General features: G+C 47.0%; 1 protein-coding gene across 50 annotated transcripts in view; it reads left to right on the top strand.

Moving 5' to 3' along the window:
• Positions 1-21,293, top strand: part of SORBS1 (sorbin and SH3 domain containing 1) — a 220,411-nt gene that overhangs the window by 136,095 nt on the left and 63,023 nt on the right. For 38 of the 50 annotated variants that reach the window (XM_045569093.1, XM_045569092.1, XM_045569103.1 and 35 more), the window contains 7 exons: positions 1,776-1,805; positions 6,733-6,905; positions 8,588-8,651; positions 10,417-10,491; positions 10,819-10,881; positions 19,655-19,702; positions 19,825-19,954. In XM_045569093.1, the coding sequence (XP_045425049.1) occupies positions 1,776-1,805; positions 6,733-6,905; positions 8,588-8,651; positions 10,417-10,491; positions 10,819-10,881; positions 19,655-19,702; positions 19,825-19,954 (583 nt within the window). The remainder of the gene's footprint in view (positions 1-1,775; positions 1,806-6,732; positions 6,906-8,587; positions 8,652-10,416; positions 10,492-10,818; positions 10,882-19,654; positions 19,703-19,824; positions 19,955-21,293) is intronic. The other 12 variants (XM_045569104.1, XM_045569109.1, XM_045569124.1 and 9 more) reach the window with 1 other exon arrangement.

Below are 21,293 nucleotides of genomic sequence, written 5' to 3' on the forward strand. Positions count from 1 at the left end.
AAGCAGAGGGGTGCTGATCCTCTGGTCTGGCGCTGATGCTTGTAAACAATACAGCCCTTCCCCCTCTTTCATGAGTTTTCATCCCTCATGTGTTTGAAGGCAAATCACTTACCAGCAGAGTTTCAATCAGCAAAGTCTCAGGACTAAAAGAGGCACATGGGTCCCCTTGCTCAGTGCTTCTCGGTCTTTAATGTGGTTGGGATCCTGGGAGTCTTGTTAACTTCCGGGTTCAGATTCAGGAGGGTCGAGGGCTTGGGGGACAAGAGGCTGAATTTTTAGCGAGATTGCTGGGCACACCGGTGCTGCTGGCCCACAGACCACATTGGAGAGCTAGAGTGCAAGGGTTCCCAGACTTACCTTGCGAACACATCAATCTAGGGATCACCCCAGGGTTTTTTATTTCTGACTTAGCTAAATAACACCACTGAAAACAGCTACTGCTGTCTGTGTTGAATGTCATCCTGTGAAAGAAAGGCCATTCATACCTCAGAAGTGGGTACAACATAGTTTTTAAAATTGAATATGTTCACTTTGCCAGCTGGAGAAGGCCCTGCCAGTAGCCTGCAGAATAGTTTGGGAATCACCTTCAGATACCGTGAAGCACTTTGATTTAACAGATGAGGAAACTGAGGCCAAGAGGTTATGTGATTGGCCGTTGTCATCTGCAGATTGCTGGCAGAGCTGAGCCTGGAGGTCCACTGGGCTTCTGCCTGTCTGGCCGGCGTGAACCTCATCCACATGTCAGAGGTGGACAGGCACCACTTCCACCGGCTGTGAGCTCCCAGGCTGCCCTCTGTTTCCTTCCTGCCCACACTGGGTCTAGCAGGAGGTGGGGATGCAGCCAAGGGGGATGATCCCAGTACCCGCGGGCTGGCAAGTGTTCTATTTTTATCTATGTGGCTGCTTTATATATAGCAGCTGTGCAAGGTAAAGGTCATTTTTGTACTTATCTCGTAGCACGTACACATGGGGACCTACAAAGGAGATGCTGGCCTCCCCTCCACTGGAGTGCCCAGGGTGGCAAGAAGCTGATGAAGCTTCAGCGTTAAGGACCAGCTGGGCTTTGGTGATTAGAGTTGGAAAGAACCCTGGGCTAGAGGTTGGGGGTTCCAGGTCCTAGATCCAGCTGATTTTCAGTGTTATCTTGGGGTAATTTGTGTCCCTTATCTGAAGTCTCTCAGCCAACACCAATTTTTTGAGGATTGCTCCTGTACCTTGGACCAGCCAGATTGCTATAGTGACTAAGGCTGTGCCTTAGTTTCCTCATCTGTACAATGGGGAGAATAATCATACCTGACTGCTGGGGTTGTTGTGAAGATTGCACGTATGTAAAAGCTCTTAAAACAGTGTCTGGCACTTAGCAAGCTTTCAGGAGACAGTCGCTGCCATGGTTATGACTGTAATTACGTTTCCCTCGAAAGGTACCAAGACTGGGGTCGTGGAGGGTCCTGCTCACCTGAGGCCAGGGGAGTTGGGAGCATCCCCTTCAGGGATGTGAGCATCTTGAGACAAGATGTAAACAGCTAGAAAACTGTGGCGGTCCCCTGAATCCTGGTGCCTACCTGGGGCGAGGAGGGATGGGAGACAGCACACCTGCTTCATGGGAGCCACATTAATGCCCCTGTGGTCAGCTGAGCTACACTTTGTAACATCTAAGCCCAGAGGACAGTGAGGACACAGGCTTGGGGTCCTACCTAGTTAGGCCAGGAATTCTTGGTCTTACTATGTGCTGTGTAACTCTCACTCACACTGTGTGTTCTTTTCTTTTATCACAGAACAGCAAAAACGACTCAGTAGCCTTTCAGGTAGGTGTGGAAATATTTATTCACATGTTAACCCCTGTTCCTGTTAAAAACATCTTCTGGTCACCACTCAGTATTGGGTCAGCAAAATCTTCTGAGCTTCCCTGATGTGTTGGGGACTGTGTTGGTGGCTGGACTACTAAGGTGATGAAACAAGCGTAGTTCCTGCCTCCCTGGAGCTTGCAGGCTAGTGGACGGATCAGGCGAGTGACCCAAACTAGTAAACGTGTTCCATGGAGCTGTGATAAGTGCCTTGATGGGTAAGAAAAGAGTGTTCTGGATAGAGAACAAGGAGTCCTGCGTTGGAGGCAGTGTTCATGGCAAGCCTCTCTGAAGAGGTCTCTTTGCTGCTGCTTCTGTCTCCCTTCTAGGCTGTGATGAGTCAGGGGTTGGGAAATGTGGGTAAGTTCTTTCCTCTTTGGGGGGCAAGCCCAACTGCCCGTAGATGGCCCTGGGGTGATGGGACCAGGCAAGAGCCTTCAGACCAGCAGTGCCTGGAAGAGAGTGGGAGAAAACCGCTTTTTGAATTTGAGTCGGCATCAGAAATTCCTGGTGAGCTTGTCAAAACTCAGATTCCTGGGTCACACCCCAGAGATTTGGATTTAGCCGGTATGGGTGAAGATGTGCAATTCTGACCAGCTCCCCGGGATGCCGGCGCTGCCCTCAGTGCTGAGCACAGCGTGAGTGGGCAGTGGCGGAGAGGCTGCACGTACAACCAGACAGCACGGTCCTCCCTGGCGACGTGCAGGGTGGGGCAGTGTCGGGCGGGGAGGGAACCCCGGAAGGGGAATGCCTAGCTCTTTCCCTACGGCTTCCTGTAGCCATTCTGCTTTGAATCCTGGGTCTACCACTTGCTGACAGTGGGTGTCGTCGCTTCAGACAGGTTATCTAATGTCTCTGGGCTTCAGTTTTCTCATCTGTCAAGTGGGGAAAGCAGTACAGCCTCCCAGGTTGTGTGAAGATCACATGGGATTCTGCTGTTACACAGCTTCGCACTGAGCTTCGGCCCCTTTAAGTGCTTAATAGATGTGACGGACTGTTACCAGCAGGAGCCTTATGGACTCGCAGGTCATTTTGTTGAGCTTTGTGTCCAGCACTGAGCCAGGCTCTGGGGCTGCATCAGGGACCTGTGCTGCCCTGAGCAGCTAAGGGTGTAGTGTGACAGTTTGTAGCCTTTCTTTGGTCAGGGACTCCTTGGGAGAATCCAGCGAAGGCTGTAGATTCATTCTCCGGAAAAAGCCGCACCTGTGTAAGCAGCTGCACGTGATTTGCCTGGACTTGCAGATACTTATGAACTCCAGGGTTAAGAACCCCTGATTGGATGGAGAAGAAAAGTGACCATTTCTGAGCAGCTGCTACGTGATTTCCGTGTGACTTCATCCCACTGCTGTCCTTGTGATTTGTGGCAAGCCTGGGAGGGCACAGGGTTCCTACACTCTCTCGGCTTTATCAGGCCTTGGCTGCGGGGCCAGGGCAGGCTGTGGTTGAGCACAAGGTGCCCTCCTCGAGCTGCCATGCCCAGCCTGCTTCGTTCCCTGGCCCCAGCCCAGGTTGCTGAGGACACAGTGGCTCCCGCCAGCCCCTGCCTGCCTGTGGGAGGTGAAAGGAATGGTGAAATGGATGATAAAGGTTAGGAGACCCAGAGTTTGTCCCAGCTCTTCCTTCTTAGACTGTTTGTCCCCGGGTGAATGACTTCACCTCTCTGAGCCACAGTTTTGTCATGTGGGAAATGGGGGCGACAGTCCTTGCCCCTGCCTGGAGGAGGTGTCATATGTGACAGCAAGGGGGAGGATACTGTGCACTTCGGAAGAGGCCTTGTAAATGCGAGGGCAGCTCCACCGTGCGGGGCGGGCTCAGGCCAGTTCCTCTCCTCGAAGGTAGGCATGATGCCGCCGCAGGGCTGGCTGGGTTGGCACTCTGCAGTCTCTGTGCTTGGAGCAGGCCAGGCTTTGCCACCAGCTGTGCTGATGGGACTCCAAGACCACCAGCCGCCCTCTCTTCAGCAGATTTTGTTGAGCTTCTGTGGAGCTTAATGCTCAATGAGTCATCCAGGAATGAAGCTTGCGTGGTGTTTGGCCTCATGTGGCTCATGGCCCCTTGGAGAGACAGGATAACAAGAAAAGGGCTGGGAAGGAGGGGCTGTTGTGGGGGTTGAGAGGCCACCCCCTGTCCCCAGGAATGCATGCACATTGCAGTAATCCCCAGGCACCAGGCTCTGGTGTGATGAAAAGGGCAGCTATCCCCCCTCCCACAAACAGGCCCCGTCTGAGCTTGGTTGTTTTTAATCGTTTGTTTTCATTTACTCTGGGTCTAGAAACCCTAGGCATAGCGTGTCTGTGATCTTCATCATCATCTTGGATCAGGAGGAGAGTGAGCACCTCCATGCACCCTATGAGACTAGCTTGAAATCAGTCTCACCTCTACTTGATCACATGTGGGGGTCTCTCCAGCAGGAGGAGAACCGCAGCAGCCGTAGTAAGGGTAGACCCTGGTGACTCAGAATCCCTCTGCCAGATCCTTGGCCCTGTCCATGTTGGAATTTTCTGGGAGCATGAGAACTCATCCCATAAAGCCAGTTTGGTCGTAACATCCTTTAAAGTTTACGGTGGTGATGCCAGGTATCAGGTTTTCTGAACCACGCACAAGCTCAGAAACCATTTAGAAGTTAGACTGAAATTTAGGCAGTCACCCCGTTGAGTAGAATGAGTCGTAAAACCTGAGCATGCTGATGCCATTGTCTCCCCAACTTCCCCAGCTCCTTTCCCACACAGAAGCCTCTGATGTTGTTGTCATAACTTTGCAGGTGCCCTTGGGTCCCTCCTTTTTGCCCAAGTGTAGTCCCCCAGTCAGCACTCTGCACCTGTCCTTTCTCAAAGATGAGAAGCTGTGCTCAGTCACTGAGCAGGTATTTGTTGAGCACTTACTGCCCGGGCCCATCTCCACACCTCCATTTTCACCTCAGAGGCTTCACTGATAGGACTTCAGCTCCCTGGCTTAAACCTTTGTGCCCCCTAATCTTTGCCCTCTCTGACACCCTCCTTCCTCCGTGCTGAACTCCCCACTTCCTGTCCCCGCTTCCTGCTCACACATTCATCCTGGTCCCTGCAATCTGGCCCCTACCCCCACTGCCCTCCTGAAATTGCTCCCTCAGAATGTTCCTGTGACTTTTCTCTTGCCTAATCCTGCCGCCTCCTCTGCTTCAATTTCTGGGTTTTTTTTTTTTTTTTTTTTTTGACACATTTAACCACCCACTTGGGCTTCTGCCTCCCTGGTTCAGTGACACCTTGCTGTACTTTCCTGGTTCTGCTCGTGTCCCTCGGATAACTCTCACATGCGTTCCAGAATTCTTCTGCCTTGCAACTTGCAACTGTGGCTTCCCTCGGTGCCTAACGTCAGCGCTTGGCTCTGCCCTCACTCTTCTCCACGACTGACCTCTGCCATCTCCCTGACACCAGCCATCACTTTAGTGCTGATGCCTCCGAAATTGCACATCTGTCAGGGCCTTGCACCTGGGCTCCCTCCGTGTCTCTTCTAGGGGTCTCTAGGGCATTTCTGCTGAGCGTCTCACTCCTCTCAGAGCTCTGTGGTGTAACTGGAAGCAGTCCTTTCTCCCTCCCTTCCCCACCCGGTTCCCTTTCTTAACTTCTCTGTTTGGATTAGGCCAGGCTCCCAGACTTGAAACCTCAATGCCGTCTTTGAGGGAGGCAAGACAGGAGGTATCAGGGAGGACTGCTGGGGTCAGGTGGACACTAGGCTAAGTCCCCACTTGGCCACATGCTGGCTGGTGACCCCACACAGGGTACTTTAATGTCTCTGTGCTTTGGTCCTTTATTTAAAAAAAGAAAGAGGGGTGGGCAACAATAGTTTCTCCCTCATGGAGGTATTGGGAGGATGAAATGAAGCGAGGTATCTGAAGAGTTTCCTGCAGTGCCTGGCACATAATGCGCTCAGAGCTGTTCAGAGGCCCCCACGCATTTGCTGGTGCGGTCCCTCTGCCAGGAGCACCCTTCCCTCCTGCCCACCTGGTTGGCTTCTCTGAGAAGTCAGCGCTCATCATTCCGAGTTCTCACTGCTGGCTCCCTTGCTCTTTCTGCCCACTGGACCGTCAGCTCCCTGAAGGCAGGATTCTCAAGTGTTCACCCTCACGTCTGCAGGGCAGAGCACAGTGCCCTGTGCTTAATAAATGCCTCTCCAATAAATAAATGACACGGCTGGGAATAACAGATTCTGTTATGTAATTTTATAATCACTAAATTACATCTGGTATGCTTATTAGCTGTCTATAACTTTCAGTCTTGAACAAAATTAAATAATTTATAATGTGCACTTAGCGCTGTACAGCTTCCTGAACACTTTGGCATAAATTGTCCTGATAAGTTCTCTCTCAGCATTGCTGAGAGCGTGTGAAGCATTATCCCTACTTTTGGATGAGAAAACTGAGACACAGAAAAGTTAAGTGACTTCCCCAAGAGAAAACAAGAATTTTCAAGTAACGTTTGGCTGCCTCCTTGTGATTCTACCTGCTCCCTCAATTTCTAGAACAGTCAGAACTGCTCAGATGTCCAGAGCACCACGTGCACGCTTCTGCATGGCACTTTCACGCTGTCGGCAAACTTTTTTTTAAGGGGCTAAATGATAAATATTTTAGGCTTTGCAGGCCGTATGGTTTCTGTCACAGCTACTCTGCTCAGACCTGATCGTGTAAAAGCAGCCGCAAATAATATGTAAACGAATCGGTGTGGCTGTGTCCCAGTAAAATTCAACGTCCAGAAACAGGTGGTGGGGCGTCGTCTGCTGACCCCTGCTTTAAGCAGAGCTAGTTCCTATGGAGGATTAGCAAACACACTTTCCCCCACACGGACTGCTCAGGAGTTTTTTTGCTTTGCAGCTACCAGAAGAGCTTCAGCTAACAATTGCTTTTCATTTCCAGATCCTGCCTCAGAAAGAAGAGTGGGTGAGCAGGACTCGGTGCCAACCCAGGAAAAACCTACCTCACCTGGCAGGGCTGCTGAAAAGAAAGCAAAGGATGACAGCAGGCGGGTGGTTAAGAGCGCTCAGGACCTGAGCGATGTTTCCATGGATGAAGTGGGCATCCCGCTCCGGGTACGAATACTGACCTAGAAGTCCTTTTCAGTCTTCATCGTAAACAAGCTGTGACAAGTGTACACTGAGTACACATGAGCCCCATCTGCGGGTTACAGAGGCCTTGCAGGGAAGGCCTCACGCCGTCAGCTCTGCAGGCCCCTGAGTGCCAGAGCCCCGGAGCCGTGCCCCAGACGTGGTGCACAGCCGCTTTTCCCAAAGCAGGTGTTGGGTGTAATAGGTCTTGGGAAAGAAGGGTTTCATGGTCAAATGGATATGAGGAGGAGCTGGGTGGAACTAAGAGCTACTTCTCTGCTGCAGAACTTCTGAGAGGCGCTGGGTTTGGGAGTGTTCCTTCATGATGGTTCCGTGGAGCATGTTCAGAAATTCTTGGTCTGGGGTTCGAGAACCCTGGGGAGAGTGAGGCCCCAGGGTCCCTGTTTAAGGGGTTGGGAAGAAGATTCCCCGGGATGGGAGAGGCCCCTTCATCCAGAGTGAGTAGGAAACTCTAAGGAAACCTCATAAGGAATTCGCCAGCCAAGCCTCCCGGACAGAGCAGGTCTCATGGCAGCTCTGCCCCAGGTGCCTCCCGCAGGCCCCAGGAAATTCCGGGCAAGCCCAGCTTTTGCAGCTGGCTTCGAGTGACTTCCATTCCTCTCCATGTATCCCCAGACCACTGGCTGCCATATGTTCCTCTGTGATTTCCATCTAGCAAATGTGCCCTTGTCGGAGGTTAGTAGAAAGGTCAATGGGCTAAGCCTCAAAAGAACTCTTCTCTGGTCCTACGTAATAATATAGAAAGAGAATTATTAAGAGTAACCACAGCTACCATTTACTGAGGACATTATTTCATTTAAACATCACTCACCTGAGTGGTGGATATTAATATCATTTTCATTTTATAGATGAGGAAATGGACTTAGAGGGATCTCATTATTTGCCCAAGATTGCACAACTTGTGTGTGAGAGCTGTCTGTCCAGCTCCCAAACCTGCACCCTTAACCACCATGTCATATGGCCCTTACACTCTCCTCGCCAGCTCTGTGACCTTGGCTGATTCACTTTGTCTTTCTGTATCTCATTTCCTCATCTGTAAAGTGGGAGTGAGAATATCTGCACTAACCACCTGTCACCTTCCTTCTTTTATTTTTATCTTAAAAAACAAAACCCAACCATCCCAACTTTGTGGTTAGGATGAAAACTCTGGCATTGGATGCTATAATGGGTTATGTTTTAATGTATGCATTCTAAATCTGGCCCTGTGCAAGGTGACTTACACATTTCTGCAGAATAACCTAGCATGAGCGAGGACACAGCATTAGAAGCGAGAATCCTTTGTCCCTTATGTTTTTAGGAGACTTCACTTCAGTTTGGCATAGTCTACATATGGAGAGAGACTCTCTCTAAAAATGAAATGTTAAAACATTAAGAATGGACACATTTCAAGTGGATCCTTGTCCACTATTTTAAAAATCTGCATCCTTTTGGCCAAATATCCCTCTGCATATTCAGGCCTGAGTCTCTTAGTTTGTCTCTTCTTTTTCAAAAGTTTTGCCTTTTTAGAAAAGATATCAGTGTGATTGAGTTTTGAATTCAGATGTTGTCACTTGCCTGTTTGATTTTTATTTTATAATCATTTCAGAAGGTCTGAAGCGTGCCAAGATTTCCATTTTATTTTACTCCTTGCCTTTGTTTTTTTCTAGAACACCGAGAGATCAAAAGACTGGTACAAGACTATGTTTAAACAGATCCACAAACTAAACAGAGGTACTGATTTGCGTTTGTAGAAGGTGTGTTGTGTGCTCATATAGTGACTGTTGTGGTGCAGGCCTGAACTCACTTTTCTAGGGTGCTGGAAGACTGGGTCCGCAGGGGGACCCCGTTAGGTACTGGTCTGCCCGAGCCCCGCCGTGCGCCTTCAGAGCACAGGAGGGAGGGGGCGCTCAAGTCCTCCCTCCCGGAGGTTGTGGAATGCAGCAGGCTGAGCCCAGCACCTGCCTGTGCGCTGGCATCCGTCTGCCTGGGATGTGAGCAACTCCAGCTCCCACCTGCTTCCGGCTTTAGGTACATCGCCCTGTGTCAGCTCATGACTGCCTTGTGGGCAGAGTGAGTTGAGAAAGCACTGAACTGGGAATCAAGAAAGCCATTCTCGCCTAGATTCAGTCCCCACAAGCACTGATGTGACCTTGGGCCAGTCCTGTACCTCCCTGTGTGTGTTCTGCTTCCCTTCCTCCGAGGGATGCCCCAGGCCTAAAGGAGAACACACCTGGCCTTGTGAAGTAGGATGCATAGTGTGCCTCTCGGGCTGTGTTAGTATGAAAAGCAATCTCCCCCTGCTGGGGGCCAGCACTCGGCAAGTAGCCCTGAGAGTCAGTCAAGAGCTGCCACACCAGAGCCCGCGCAAGCTGAAAGAGAAGTGCTTTCAAACACAGGCCCACGGGGCTGTCAGCAGGTGACCCAGCATGGTGGGAGAACCCCAGGCCAGTGCTCCGGCGGGTCATGACCCCACCAGCTCCCATCGCCGCCTGTGCCTCCAGCCCACTGACAGGCAGCGATGTGGCTGCACTGCGGGAAGGGTACCACCCCTCCTGCAGGCAGAGCATCCTGTCCTTCCCTGTGCCCAAATCCAGTCTGGCCGCCTGGCGTGGATGACACATGAAGGCAAAGAAAAAGTGTTCTGGTCAGTGTTCCACCTGAGCCCAATCTCTCTGATTAGCTGTGGATGCTACTAACATCACTGTTAATTAACTCCTGCTGGGTTCAAAGTGAACCTGAGCATGCCCCTCTTCAAACTGTTTGACTGTTTGGCATTTCTGAGTCAAGAGTAAATCCGCTGTGCTTGGCTGGGTGAGCGCAGTCACAGCGGCAACACTGAATGCTCGGATCTCTGTGATCAGATGGGGCCTGTTCCACTCACTGGTCACTTCCTAAAGCTGCTGTCCATTTCCTTAAGTGACCTGTGACTCTCGCGCCTTCAGACCTGGCTTTGGGAGCTTACGTGCAGAGACACAGGCGCGTGCATACAGGCAAAATACGTAATTCTCCCCCACAGGTTTTCTCATGTTAGCTATTGACCTAAATTACACGTTCTAAACAAAACCATCTGCCTTAATGGTAGACAGAGCCCTTTAAAAAATTAAGTATCCACTTGTTTGCCTTGATTCTAATGTCCACAACACAAGCTTTATTTTTAAAAAATTATTTTAGGATAGTCTTTTTATTACATACTATTTCTTATTATGCTTAATACGTTCTGCCTATATAAAGTGAAAACTTGAAGCTTTGTCCTAAATACTTTTTGCCCATTGGTGCCTTTTTATGTGTAATTCCTTGTCCATGAAGAGTAATGATATCGTCTTGTTTGATGTGTCTCAGTAATTCAGGCAAAAGGACTGGATTTTTAAAAGCAGTTTGAATTTCTCTCATACCACCAGAATTCAAGGAGCCTAAATTGTATGTGGAATCCTACTCGTTCATTCTCTCCATTTGTATCTTCCTCTATTCTCTCTCTTACACCTGCTCCTCTGCCTAGACACTCCTGAAGAAAACCCTTATTTCCCTACGTACAAATTCCCCGAACTTCCTGAAATCCAGCCAACTTCTGAAGGTACCATAAACTTAGACAGTCTATCTGTTGTCCTAGCCTTAAATTAATTCTTATAGTTCCATTATAGGCATAAGATTTGGCTTTTAGATTTTGTTTTCATAGTCGTTTTTGGTTGGTGAAAATTTTATTTCACTCATTTGCATGATGTGCTATATTAAAATAACTAAGCCCTTTCTAATTCATTAATCTATTTTCAAGTGTGATGCCCGTGTGGTTTAATAACACTAAAATACATAATTGATCATTTGAAAGAATCAATTGGGGATTTGTCAGTTCCTCCACTTCATGGTGGATAGTTTCAAAATCCACTGCTTTTCTCTGCTACAGAGGACAATCCTTACACTCCTACCTACCAGTTTCCTGCATCTACTCCTAGTCCTAAGTCTGAAGGTAATTAAAGGAAAACCGTGTTTCTCTTTGTACTGGTGCTGTTACTTTCTTTTTCACCTTGGGGTTTTTCCTGGTGGCTAAGGGCTGTCTCCCAATCATTTGCTTCCCTCTAACCTTGTGTTTTGTGGTGGTGTCTTGCTCCTGGCTGACTGTATAACCAAAGTCTATCCAGATGGTATTTTAATCCCCTTCCCTTAGGGTTTACATGATTAATGGGGTCGCCAGCTTAGTTATAATGCTTTGAACATGAGGGGCTCTGAGAAAAGCTGCCCATACCTAGTCACCCAGGGCTTTTTATCTGGGTGGTCACGTGATGCTTGTGGTTGGGCAGTGCAGTGACTCAGGGAAACTGAGTCATTAAGGCAGATGAGTAGGTCTACCTCCTACCAGCCGTCAGCAACAGAAAATTTATCAGGTTCCCATTCCTGCAACGAACTCATCACCAGGCCCCTGTTGTCATGGGCCCTCAGGGTGTCTCTCTTTGGTAGGGAATTCCCAAAGACATATCCAGGTATAAGATTCAGTCATGGTGGGAGATGATATCTCTTGAAAATAAGGGTTTTGGCCAAGCTGGAAAACATTTCATGAAAGAGCTGGACAGGAATTGTCACCTGCTGCAGAGGACAGCCACATTTGTATTTAAGAGATATTCTTTTCTGGGGCAAAAAGTCTAGGTGTCAAAGTAGCTTCTAAAAGGTGAGTTGAGGGCAACATCTTGAGAATTGCCCTGATAGAAGGGATTATCTGATCTTTGGATGAGTGAGCCAGAAAAAGTTGAGTGGATAGGGTATAGAAGGAGAAATTTCGTTAAATGCTCTTCTAGATAAGATGTTGAGTGCTCAAACTCCATTCATTCAAGTAGTATTGAGCACTTTCTGTGTGCCATGCCCTGTCCTTGGAACTGAGGGTAATGCCGTGAGCAAGACAGGTAGGTACCCTGTCGTCAGAATTTCACAGCTGGCAGGGAGTTGGACAAGGCCACTTCAGCATGCCGTGTTTGGTGCCCAGTGTAGCAGTTGTGAGAACATATGTCCAGAAGGCCACAGAAAACCATGCTGGCACTTAATAGAGCCTCAATAATACCTGGAGCAGGTAGATGAGTGAAGGCTTTGGACCACGGAGCCAGAGTTCTTTTGCAAGGATGAACCGCAGTGCTGCCATCCCGATGCTTCTCTGCTCTCATCAGCTCAGCAAACCATCCCTCACAGCCCTTCTCATCATTGGCAAAGTCATTCCTTTGACCATTCACCAAGCTCTTACTGATCACTTACTATACATGAGATGACACGCACCGACGTGTTAGATACAGTATTAGTTAAAATGCCATAGTCCATTTTTGGTGTCATATGTCCCCTAGTCAGTGGTTTCCAGCCTTTTCATGCTCAGGGCCTATTTTGAATGAAATGAAAAGAAAAGCCTGCCAAACAGACCCAGACTTTCAGAACTAAAAGCTGATGACTTAATTCTGCTCAGTGACCCCCTCGCTGCCAACAAGAGTCCATTTGGTGTAGAGAGACTAGTCTTGCTGTGTTAGGGTGCTGATTCTACCCAAAAGTATTGCAGAAGAAACAACTGACTGAGTTTAGTGAGGGAGAATCTTTTTCAGGGTAATTCTGACTAACTGCAGTTTTTGATTTGTGCTATCTTTGGTCTTGTGAACCTAACCCACTCCTTTAAGTAGCGTTCTCTTCTAGGGTAAGGTGACAAGCACAGAGCATGCTGAAGGGACAGTGTCCCACGGACATGGGCAGAGGGAGGCTCGCTTGGAGAAGTCCTGTAGGGAGGTACAGTAGCTGCCATTGGGCTGGAAGATTGCCCTCAGCCTGTTACAGGCAGTGCCCGCAGCCTCTGTGGGTCGGCCCAGCTGTCAGTCTGAAGATAGGGTTTCATGGCCTCACTCCCAGAGCTCCCATGTCAGAAGCCGCCACACCTAGCAACTCCAGCTGACAACAGTGTCTGCTCTTTGGAACACGTGGAACCCAGCACAAGAGGGAATTGGGTCTATTTTGCCTAGAGGCATAAACAGTAAGGGTTGACATGACAACTTGTCACATATAATTTAGAAGCAGACCTTACAATTTTTTATTTTCAAAGACTAAAATGGAAGAAATAGTCTTAAAGAATAAAAAGGAAAAATTTAGTTGGACATGAATTTATAGTAACAAAGATGATTAGACTTTAACACAAGTTTCTAAGAAGTCTCCTTCCCTGGGGATCTTTTAAAAATAGCGTAGCTTCCCTTGCACATCTCCAGGCATGGATCACTGATGTATTCAGTTAGATAGATTAAGGCTTTAAATGAGGGAAATGTTTGAGCTGATCATTTAAAAAAATCGTTGGGTTTTATTTTTGTTTTTCGCTTTGTTTTTCAAAAAGTTTCAGGAGATTGTCTGTATTTCTGGATCTGTGACTTGTGGTTTTGGTGTCTGTGGGCTCCGGCAGGGCCTCCTCAGCCCTGTCCGTGGTGCTGCTCCGGCCGTGTTCCCACTAGGTGGCCCTGGGCTCTATGCGCATCCTTCTTAACGTAGGAAAGGTTTATGTGTTTCACAGAAAGGTGTTCAAGACAGATCAGCACCTGACGGAGGCTCTGCCCATAGATATTAATGTACGTTAAGAAATAGATAACTTCTGAGAAATCCGAGCCATCATTCCAGAGCCTGTCTCCTGGGGAGAGGGTTGTTATTGGTGCTGTCTTTTTGTTTTGTTTTAATTCACAATTTGGAACTAGAATTATTTGTAATAAACCTATCAAAGCCTAGCCTAAAGGCTGCTGTCTAAATTCTAGCGGTTTATGCAGTATAAAAAAGACATTTCTAAATATCTCAAAGCTGAGTCTCCTAAATAGTAAGGGACTATGTGAAAGTTTGTTTATGTGCTGGCTTAGCAACCTTTTTTTTTTTTTTTTCCCCCAGTTGCTCTGAAAAAGCAAACTTCTGGCCAGGCTTTTAGAATGGAAATAGAATTATCATGTCTTAATCAATGAAGTTTGAAATGTACTTTTAAAAAAAAAAGCTTTGTAAATTCCAACAAAGACCAATCACTTTTAATCATTTCATCATCTTTGAGACTACTCTGTGGGGGGTGGGAGAGATACCACATGTAATCATACTTTGTGTCATGACTCAGGAGAGGGACAAGCTGTATAGAAACAGATTTAGAAATGCAGCCTCTCCCCCTTGCCCCCCTCCTGCTTTAAGGCCCGTGGTCAGCACCTTAGCAGCTCACAGTCACAGTCCTGTTAATAATAACACAGTCATCACCACGGTGACTGTGCAACTGCCATTTATTGAGCTCCTTGCTATATACAAGGCGGCTGAGTGCACCACTGTTGTTATCTCACTTTCATCTTCCCAGCCACCCCATGAGGTAAATCTTCATTTTATCAGTGAAGAATATGAGGCTTAGAGACGTTAAATAATATGTGCAAGATCACACAGTAAGTGGCAGAACCAGGATTCAAACCCAGGTCTACGGGCCCCGCGAACATAGGCTTTTACTTACTCTGCTGTACTGCTCTGCTGATCCCCTTTCCTCTCCTTACACATTGTGTTCTTTGTCGTCCCCTCCTTGCCAAGGGGCTCTCTGACAGCTCGTTCCAGGCATCTAGTGTCCCCTGAGTCAGTCCTGCCTAAGTCGGCTGAGCCAGTGTCTCCCAGGATGGTGTCTGGGAATACGTAGTTAGCAAAGCTCCCCAAGTGATTGCGACACACAGCCAGGGTGGGGAACCCCTGCAATGGAGGAACACCACCCTTCCCCAGCCCCCTAAAAGGACGCAGTTTTGGGAATTTGGATATAGAATTAGAGTGGGGAGTACAGATTCGAAAGAGCTAGACTTTCTACTCTGAATATGCCCAAGTGATGTTTGCTCACTTGGCATGTTTGATGTCAAGAAAAGGGAAGATATTTTGAAATAATGCCTTAGAATCTGCAGCAAAACCAAGTAACTGGTATGTTACTTCCTGGTCTGTGGTCTGTGAGGACTCACTGGGCCATGTCGGGGTGAAGGGCTATTGCCAGAGGTGAAGTCCCATAGGCTGATTTTTACTCTTGCTTTTGGATGCCTCTTTCACCACTTTCTGCCAGTGGTGGCTGCTGTCACCTCTTGTTGATGTGACCCAGGACACGCCCTCTAGGCATCCCCAGGTTGTGGTGTCAGTGCTTTGTCCTTCCTAGATGAGATTGCACCAAGGCAAGGATTTAAGGAGGCTGATTTTCTCAGGCACATCTGTAGTTGAGTTAAAATGATCCTCTACTGGCCTTGCAGGATTTCTAAGAATAGCCTTATTTTGCTTCAGTTCAAGCAAACTGTTCTATTGTGAAGATGCCTGGCCAGGATCTGTGCCTCCTGCCCCAAACTCCAGCTAGCACTGCCCAGAGGAGGGGCTGTGCTGCTCCCTCGGTCACCTTTGCTCTCCTAATGGGAGCTGCCCGGGAGGGCTCCGCCTAGCAAGTGCAAAAGTCTTTGGCCTGCGGGATAGTTAAGAAACGGTAGCAGTTATTCCCTTTCCACCTTTGAGACCCAGGAATCCGATGGGAGAGGAGGACGGTGAGTCTTTTTCCAGCCCTCTGGTCTTCCCAGGCTTTCTTCTTTAACTTTTTTCTTGCCCCACTTCACTTTCTTCCTGAGAATTCTTTTTTTCTTTCTTTCTTTTTTTCTTTTTTTTTCTGGATATGTCTTCTACAGCTACTCCATACCCTATCCTGGTCTTTTTTCCATCCCTCAAAACTTGATTGCCTTTAACCAGCACGTAGACAGCCTGGTGACCCTTCCCCCAAGCCACCTGGGCCTCCTGGCATTCCTAGCTCTCTGGCTTCTTCCTCCTCTCCCGTCCCACCCAGGCTCTATGCCCAGCTCTGCGTGCATCTCTCTTTCTTTGACTATTTCTGTTGGTAGGAGGTGTGTATCCTTTCTATTTTATCCTTTCTCTTCCTAAGTGTGTGGGGTAAAGGGAGAGAAGGAATTATGTTAAGCAATTGGAAAAAGATTGTATTGAAAATGAGCCATTAATATTAGAAAAATCATTTTAAGTTTAAAGGCCCATGGGAATGCATGAAAGTGGAATTTAATTGATATAGATAAGTGGTTATGCAAGTGCTGCTTTTTGCCCATGATTCCATTTTAGTCACATACTTTTTTTATAGAACAACAATTGTCAACCAGCACTTTCACCAGTTGTCTTTATGATTTTTATAAATTCTTAAAAAAAAAAAAAACACAGGAAAAAAAGTCACTTGGAAGCTCATTTAAGGTAACTGTGGTTGAAAAGGCAATTATGTGGCTCCTGGCAGTTTTAGGAGAGTAGCTGTCCCCAAAATGAGTTACCCAGGACAGATTGCCAAAGCCCAGTGGAGAATCATTCGTGTGTAAACATCAGAGCCCAGCAGGGGCCTTCAGGGCCCTAAGTGAGTTGTTAGCCCGTGTAAATCCTGCTTAATGTTAGCGCTTCCTGGAAATCACTGGCATAGGAAGTTCTTAGCGTTGCTGCCAAGGTTTGATGTCTGCTGCTTGGTGCTCTGAGGGGCACAATTAGTGTGTGGTTCCACCATGAACAGGAATCATAAGATCTCTGCATGGCTGAGCCCGCTATGGCATTATTTTAAAGAGCCCTTGGAGAAACAGGGCAGGGTTTCAGATCATAGGCAACCAGAAAAACGTTTCATTTGATGTGTCTTAACTATGGTTCCATGCGCGTGCGCACACACATTCCATTTGGCTAGCTCTCGTGTACAGAAATGCAGAAGGGTGCTCCTCACTCCCAGTTTTCCCATTCCTTGTTTTTTCCAAGTGCATACCCATCTTCCCCAGTGTGGACTTAGCCTACCAGGAGGAGCTATTACAGCAAGGAGCAGCAAGGGGAAAATGTAGCAAGAGCAACTCGGTGTTACCCCTTGTCCCTGGGGACTAGCAGGAGGAAAACTAGAAATGTGGGGTAACTCAGAAAACTTGCTTAAGCATCACCCAGGGTGGGGTGATGTGGAAAAAACAGAGCAAAGGCTTCAGGAGCTAGAAATTGGCCTGGCCAACAGCATGATACATAACTTGAGTTTCGAGACTTTCTCTGCCTCTTCTGTAATGACAATGATCATGGAATAGCCACAGTCTTTCAGCTTTCCCAGGACTGGGCAGATGAAGCTGGAATGAAAGCTAGAACACAGCAGCTGTCCCTGTCACAGGGCTGAAGTGACACAGGGAAGTGGAGTCAAAAAGATCTTGAGTCCATTCCTGCTTTGTCTCTTTCTCACTGTGCAGCCAAGGGGAAATTTTCTTAACCTGCTTGGGCTTTAGTTTCCTTGTCTGTAATGAGATATTTATTTCCTCCTAGACTTTCTGCAAGGTTTAAGTGAGATGATATTAGTAAATCACCAGCTATTATTAGATAGTAATGGGAGCTACTATTACTATTTTTATTCATAAGCTGAAGTAAAATTTACTTCCATTAGATTTGCAAGACAAGCATTAAAATTTAAAAGAACAAATTATACATCCCCAGAACTTGTCCCAGTTGCTAAAGTTGTTCAGATGAATCCACAGTTTAGTTTGTCCTCTTAAAAGTCCATAGAACTTACGGGCATTCAGTCATTCAGACTTCTCTGTTGCCCACACCCCCAACTTTCCTACTTCTCCCACTCCTTTTCAACGTACCTAAATTGTTAAACTTCCCAAGTAGTGCTATTTTTTTTTCCCATCTCATAAGAACTATTTCTCATTTTCTTCTAATAAACCTTCTAGAATTCCACATTAGAAAGCTCTAGGGAGAAACATGTTTTTAAAAGAGCTCAGGCTTTTTAAAAAAAATCTTTGAATATTTGAATCTCCCCTTGCTCCCCACCCCTGTGAAAATTTTGCATCTCACCTCATGAACCAGGTAATAGTTATAAATTAACCTTTACCTCATCATCTACTGATAGGCTGTAATGTCTCCATGATTCAGAAAGGTACAGGGTTTTGAGCTGAAATGCTAGGCTGCATTTTAAGCAGTACATACATCGATTTCTGCCTAAGCTAACTTTTCATCTGGGGCAGGCACCATTTTTTCTAATCAAATCCTTGCAATCAAAGCTGATTTTTAGTTTTCTGTGACATCATGGCATTTTATCAGCACTGTAATCAGAAGTTCTGTTAAAAAAAAAAAAAAAAGAAAAAGAAAAAACCAAAACTAGCGACACACAATTCTTCAGGCTTTCAAAAAATCTATTTCTGGATCTCATTTTATCTCCTTCCCCTGCCCTATTTTCAGAAGTTAACTTAAGCTTACACACTCAATCTATAACAGTGCAAAGCTTGGCTGTGTTGGTAGAAGAACCTTAAGCCCTGTTCAACCTTGATGTTGCCTAATTGTTTACATTTTATAAAATAGTCTGGGCTTTTCTGCTCTGAAATCTTGATACTGGATGCCTGTCCTTTATGTGGGCCAAGGGAGACTCGGAACAGACAAAAATGGGGAGGGGGGCGGGACGAAAAAGGCTGATAGCAAGGCTGTCTGAATAGTGCTTTGTTCAAAATATAGCAATGTTAGCTTTGTTTACATTTTATGAACTATTCTGGCCTTTTCTGCTCTGAAACTTAAAATGATTTGCATAGAAATAAGGACTCAGGTAACACTTAGTCATTAACATGTTATATTGGATTCTCTGCCTTGTCTTCAAGACTTAGTTCACGTGCTTTGCTAAAGTTGTTATGGACTTTAAGGGAAGGAATTGGGCCTTCATTCCATACACGCGAATTTTGAGTTCAGATTAGCAAGATACTAGAAAATGGGAAAGGCTGTTTCAGAATCTTTTTGGAGTAATGCTTTGGAGGGGTCATTGTGGATGTGTAGTGACTGTCCTGCATTTTTAGGACAGTCCCAATTTAGAAATCTGTTCCCGGAAGTATGCCTGCGGTCTGATTTTTAGTTCAGAAAAACAGCCATTTCCATGAGGGGTTCAGATCCTGGCCCCGGTTCTGCAAGTGTTAGAGCCCCGGGGTTGTGCTTGTTTAGGGATGTGCGTCAAGCCTGTGGAGAGCCTTCATCCACCATAGCAACTCACAGGAGTGTGAGTTTGATTTGTTCCAGAGTCACACTTTAGACACTTCCCCGAGTAGCACCTTTGCAGAGCAAACCATATGACCACATCAGCTGTGGTGTGTTGTGTTCCAAGGAAAGAAATCTACTCAGGGAACAGATTGAGGTGGAATCAAAACAAATTTTGATGGGGGTTTTCTCAAACTCTTTTCTTACTGCAGAACCTCTTTTTTAATTATGTTGTGTATGGAAGCTTAACATATAGAACAGGTCAAAGCCGAGGTGGGAGCTGGAAAACACAGCCTCTGGGCTTCTCCTTCCCACCCAGTAGCATCCTAGGTGCCCTGGGAAGGGGTCTCTTGAGACTCCATGGGACGCAGCAGGCTGGACCAGAGACTGAGCGGGGGCACCGGGGTCCGTCTCAGCCAGACGTGGAACCTGCGTTCCAGCTTTGGTTGTAGGGATTCTTTTGAGGGGGGCCTTTGGCTATTTGTCCCCATGCGTTTCTTGGTGTCAGGCAGCAGTCACCTGCCAGGTGTTGTGAATGCCCTGCCTGGACTGCAGGTGTGGTGGGTGGACTCTGCGAACCTTGCTCCTCTCAAACGCCGCCTGCTGTGGTGTGGCTTCCAGCGCTTGATGCCTCCTCTCTCCGCTGGGTCCCCTGAGGGGTTGGATGCCGGTGCCCGACTGTGGAAGTGGGGAACATGCAGCCGGGCTCTCTTACCTGAGCCGGATTTCTCCTGACTACGTTTTGTTTTGTTCAATAGATGATGATTCAGATCTGTACTCCCCTCGATACTCCTTTTCTGAAGACAGTAAGTGACTTTGAATTTCCCGATTGTAGGGGAGGAAGGGAAGGTGGTGGATGAGGGAAGATACCATCTTGTTTTCCATATTCATCAGTTTGAAGTTGTTTGTATGAACTACATTTCTGCAGCAAAATCTCCCCTTTCTGTGCCTCGTTCAAAAAGTGAGATGAGCTGCTTTGATGGTGAGAAGGTAGTCAAGAGGTCGGCCACCCTACCCCTCCCAGCCCGCTCTTCCTCACTGAAGTCGAGCCCAGAAAGGTAAGTGCCACCTCGTCACCTGTTTGTCACCAGCCAGGGCCTGGTCAATGCTCATTGAGACCTAGGAGCCTCCGTTCTTAGGAATGTGGAATTTGAATCCCTGCTCTGTCCCCTATTATCTGTGACTTACTCTTTCTGAGTCTCAGTGTCCTCACCTGTAAAATGGGAATAAAAATAGCCCAACTCCTTGATAGAGATATTGTAAGGACAAAATGAAAGAATACATACAACATTCCTAGTAGTGCCTGGCTCATAGTATGGGCTTAATGTTCACTATAATTACCACTTTTTCTAATTTCACAAGAGAAATCTTAACTGCAAGATTTGTCAAATTTTCATATTCTGTGTGCATACTGTGTTGACATACTCATAGCAAAGACTGTAGTTTTAAAATGAACACACTTCTTAATGTCCATTTGTTCATGCAACATGCACTACTGAGACATAATCATTGACTTGTTCTAATGGCAGCATTAGTCATCTCTTACTACCTGAACTAAACAACCCAATTTTTTTTCTTTGAGTTTTTAATTTCTAAAAATGCCCTTTGGAGCAAACTTCTCGTGCTGTTTGGACGAGTGTCCCATCATTTTCCAGCCCCAACTTCCACCACTTCTCAACACACAGAAGGCTCTGGCCAACAAAATTATTAATTTTTCCCTTAAATACACATCCAGTTACACACTTCTATACCTTTTCCATCTTCACAGACAAAACATGAATGGCTGTTTTAAAAGTACCACACACACCTGAGTGGCATCTACCCGAGAAGTTTAATAATTAATTTGAAAGGAAGGCTGTGTATACCATTTACAGGTGCATACACTAAGCACCTGCTGGGTGCATTCTATGCAGATTGAACCAGCTGTTATGGAAGAATATAAGTGTATATAAATTATTGTCTCTGCCTTCAAGAAGTTTACAGCTTTTGGCTGGGCGCAGTGGCTCATGCCTGTAATCCTAGCACTCTGGGAGGCCGAAGTGGGCGGATCGTTTGAGCTCAGGAGTTCGAGACCAGCCTGAGCAAGGGCGAGACCCCGTCTCTACTAAAAATAGAAAGAAATTAGCCAAACAACTAAAATACATACAAAAAATTAGCCGGGCATGGTGGCACATGCCTGTAGTCCCAGCTACTCGGGAGGCTGAGGCAGGAGGATCACCTGAGCCCAGGAGTTTGAGGTTGCTGTGAGCTAGGCTGACACCACGGCACTCTAGCCCAGGCAACAGAGTGAGACTCTGTCTCAAAAAAAAAAAAAAAAGAAGTTTACAGCTTTCATGAAAAACTAAATACAATCACAGTGTAGAGTGCACTGAAGCACGTGAGTAAACTGGGTGTGGT

The sequence above is a fragment of the Lemur catta genome, chromosome 14 (assembly GCF_020740605.2).
Source record: "Lemur catta isolate mLemCat1 chromosome 14, mLemCat1.pri, whole genome shotgun sequence".
In the NCBI taxonomy this organism is placed as follows: Eukaryota; Metazoa; Chordata; class Mammalia; order Primates; family Lemuridae; genus Lemur; species Lemur catta.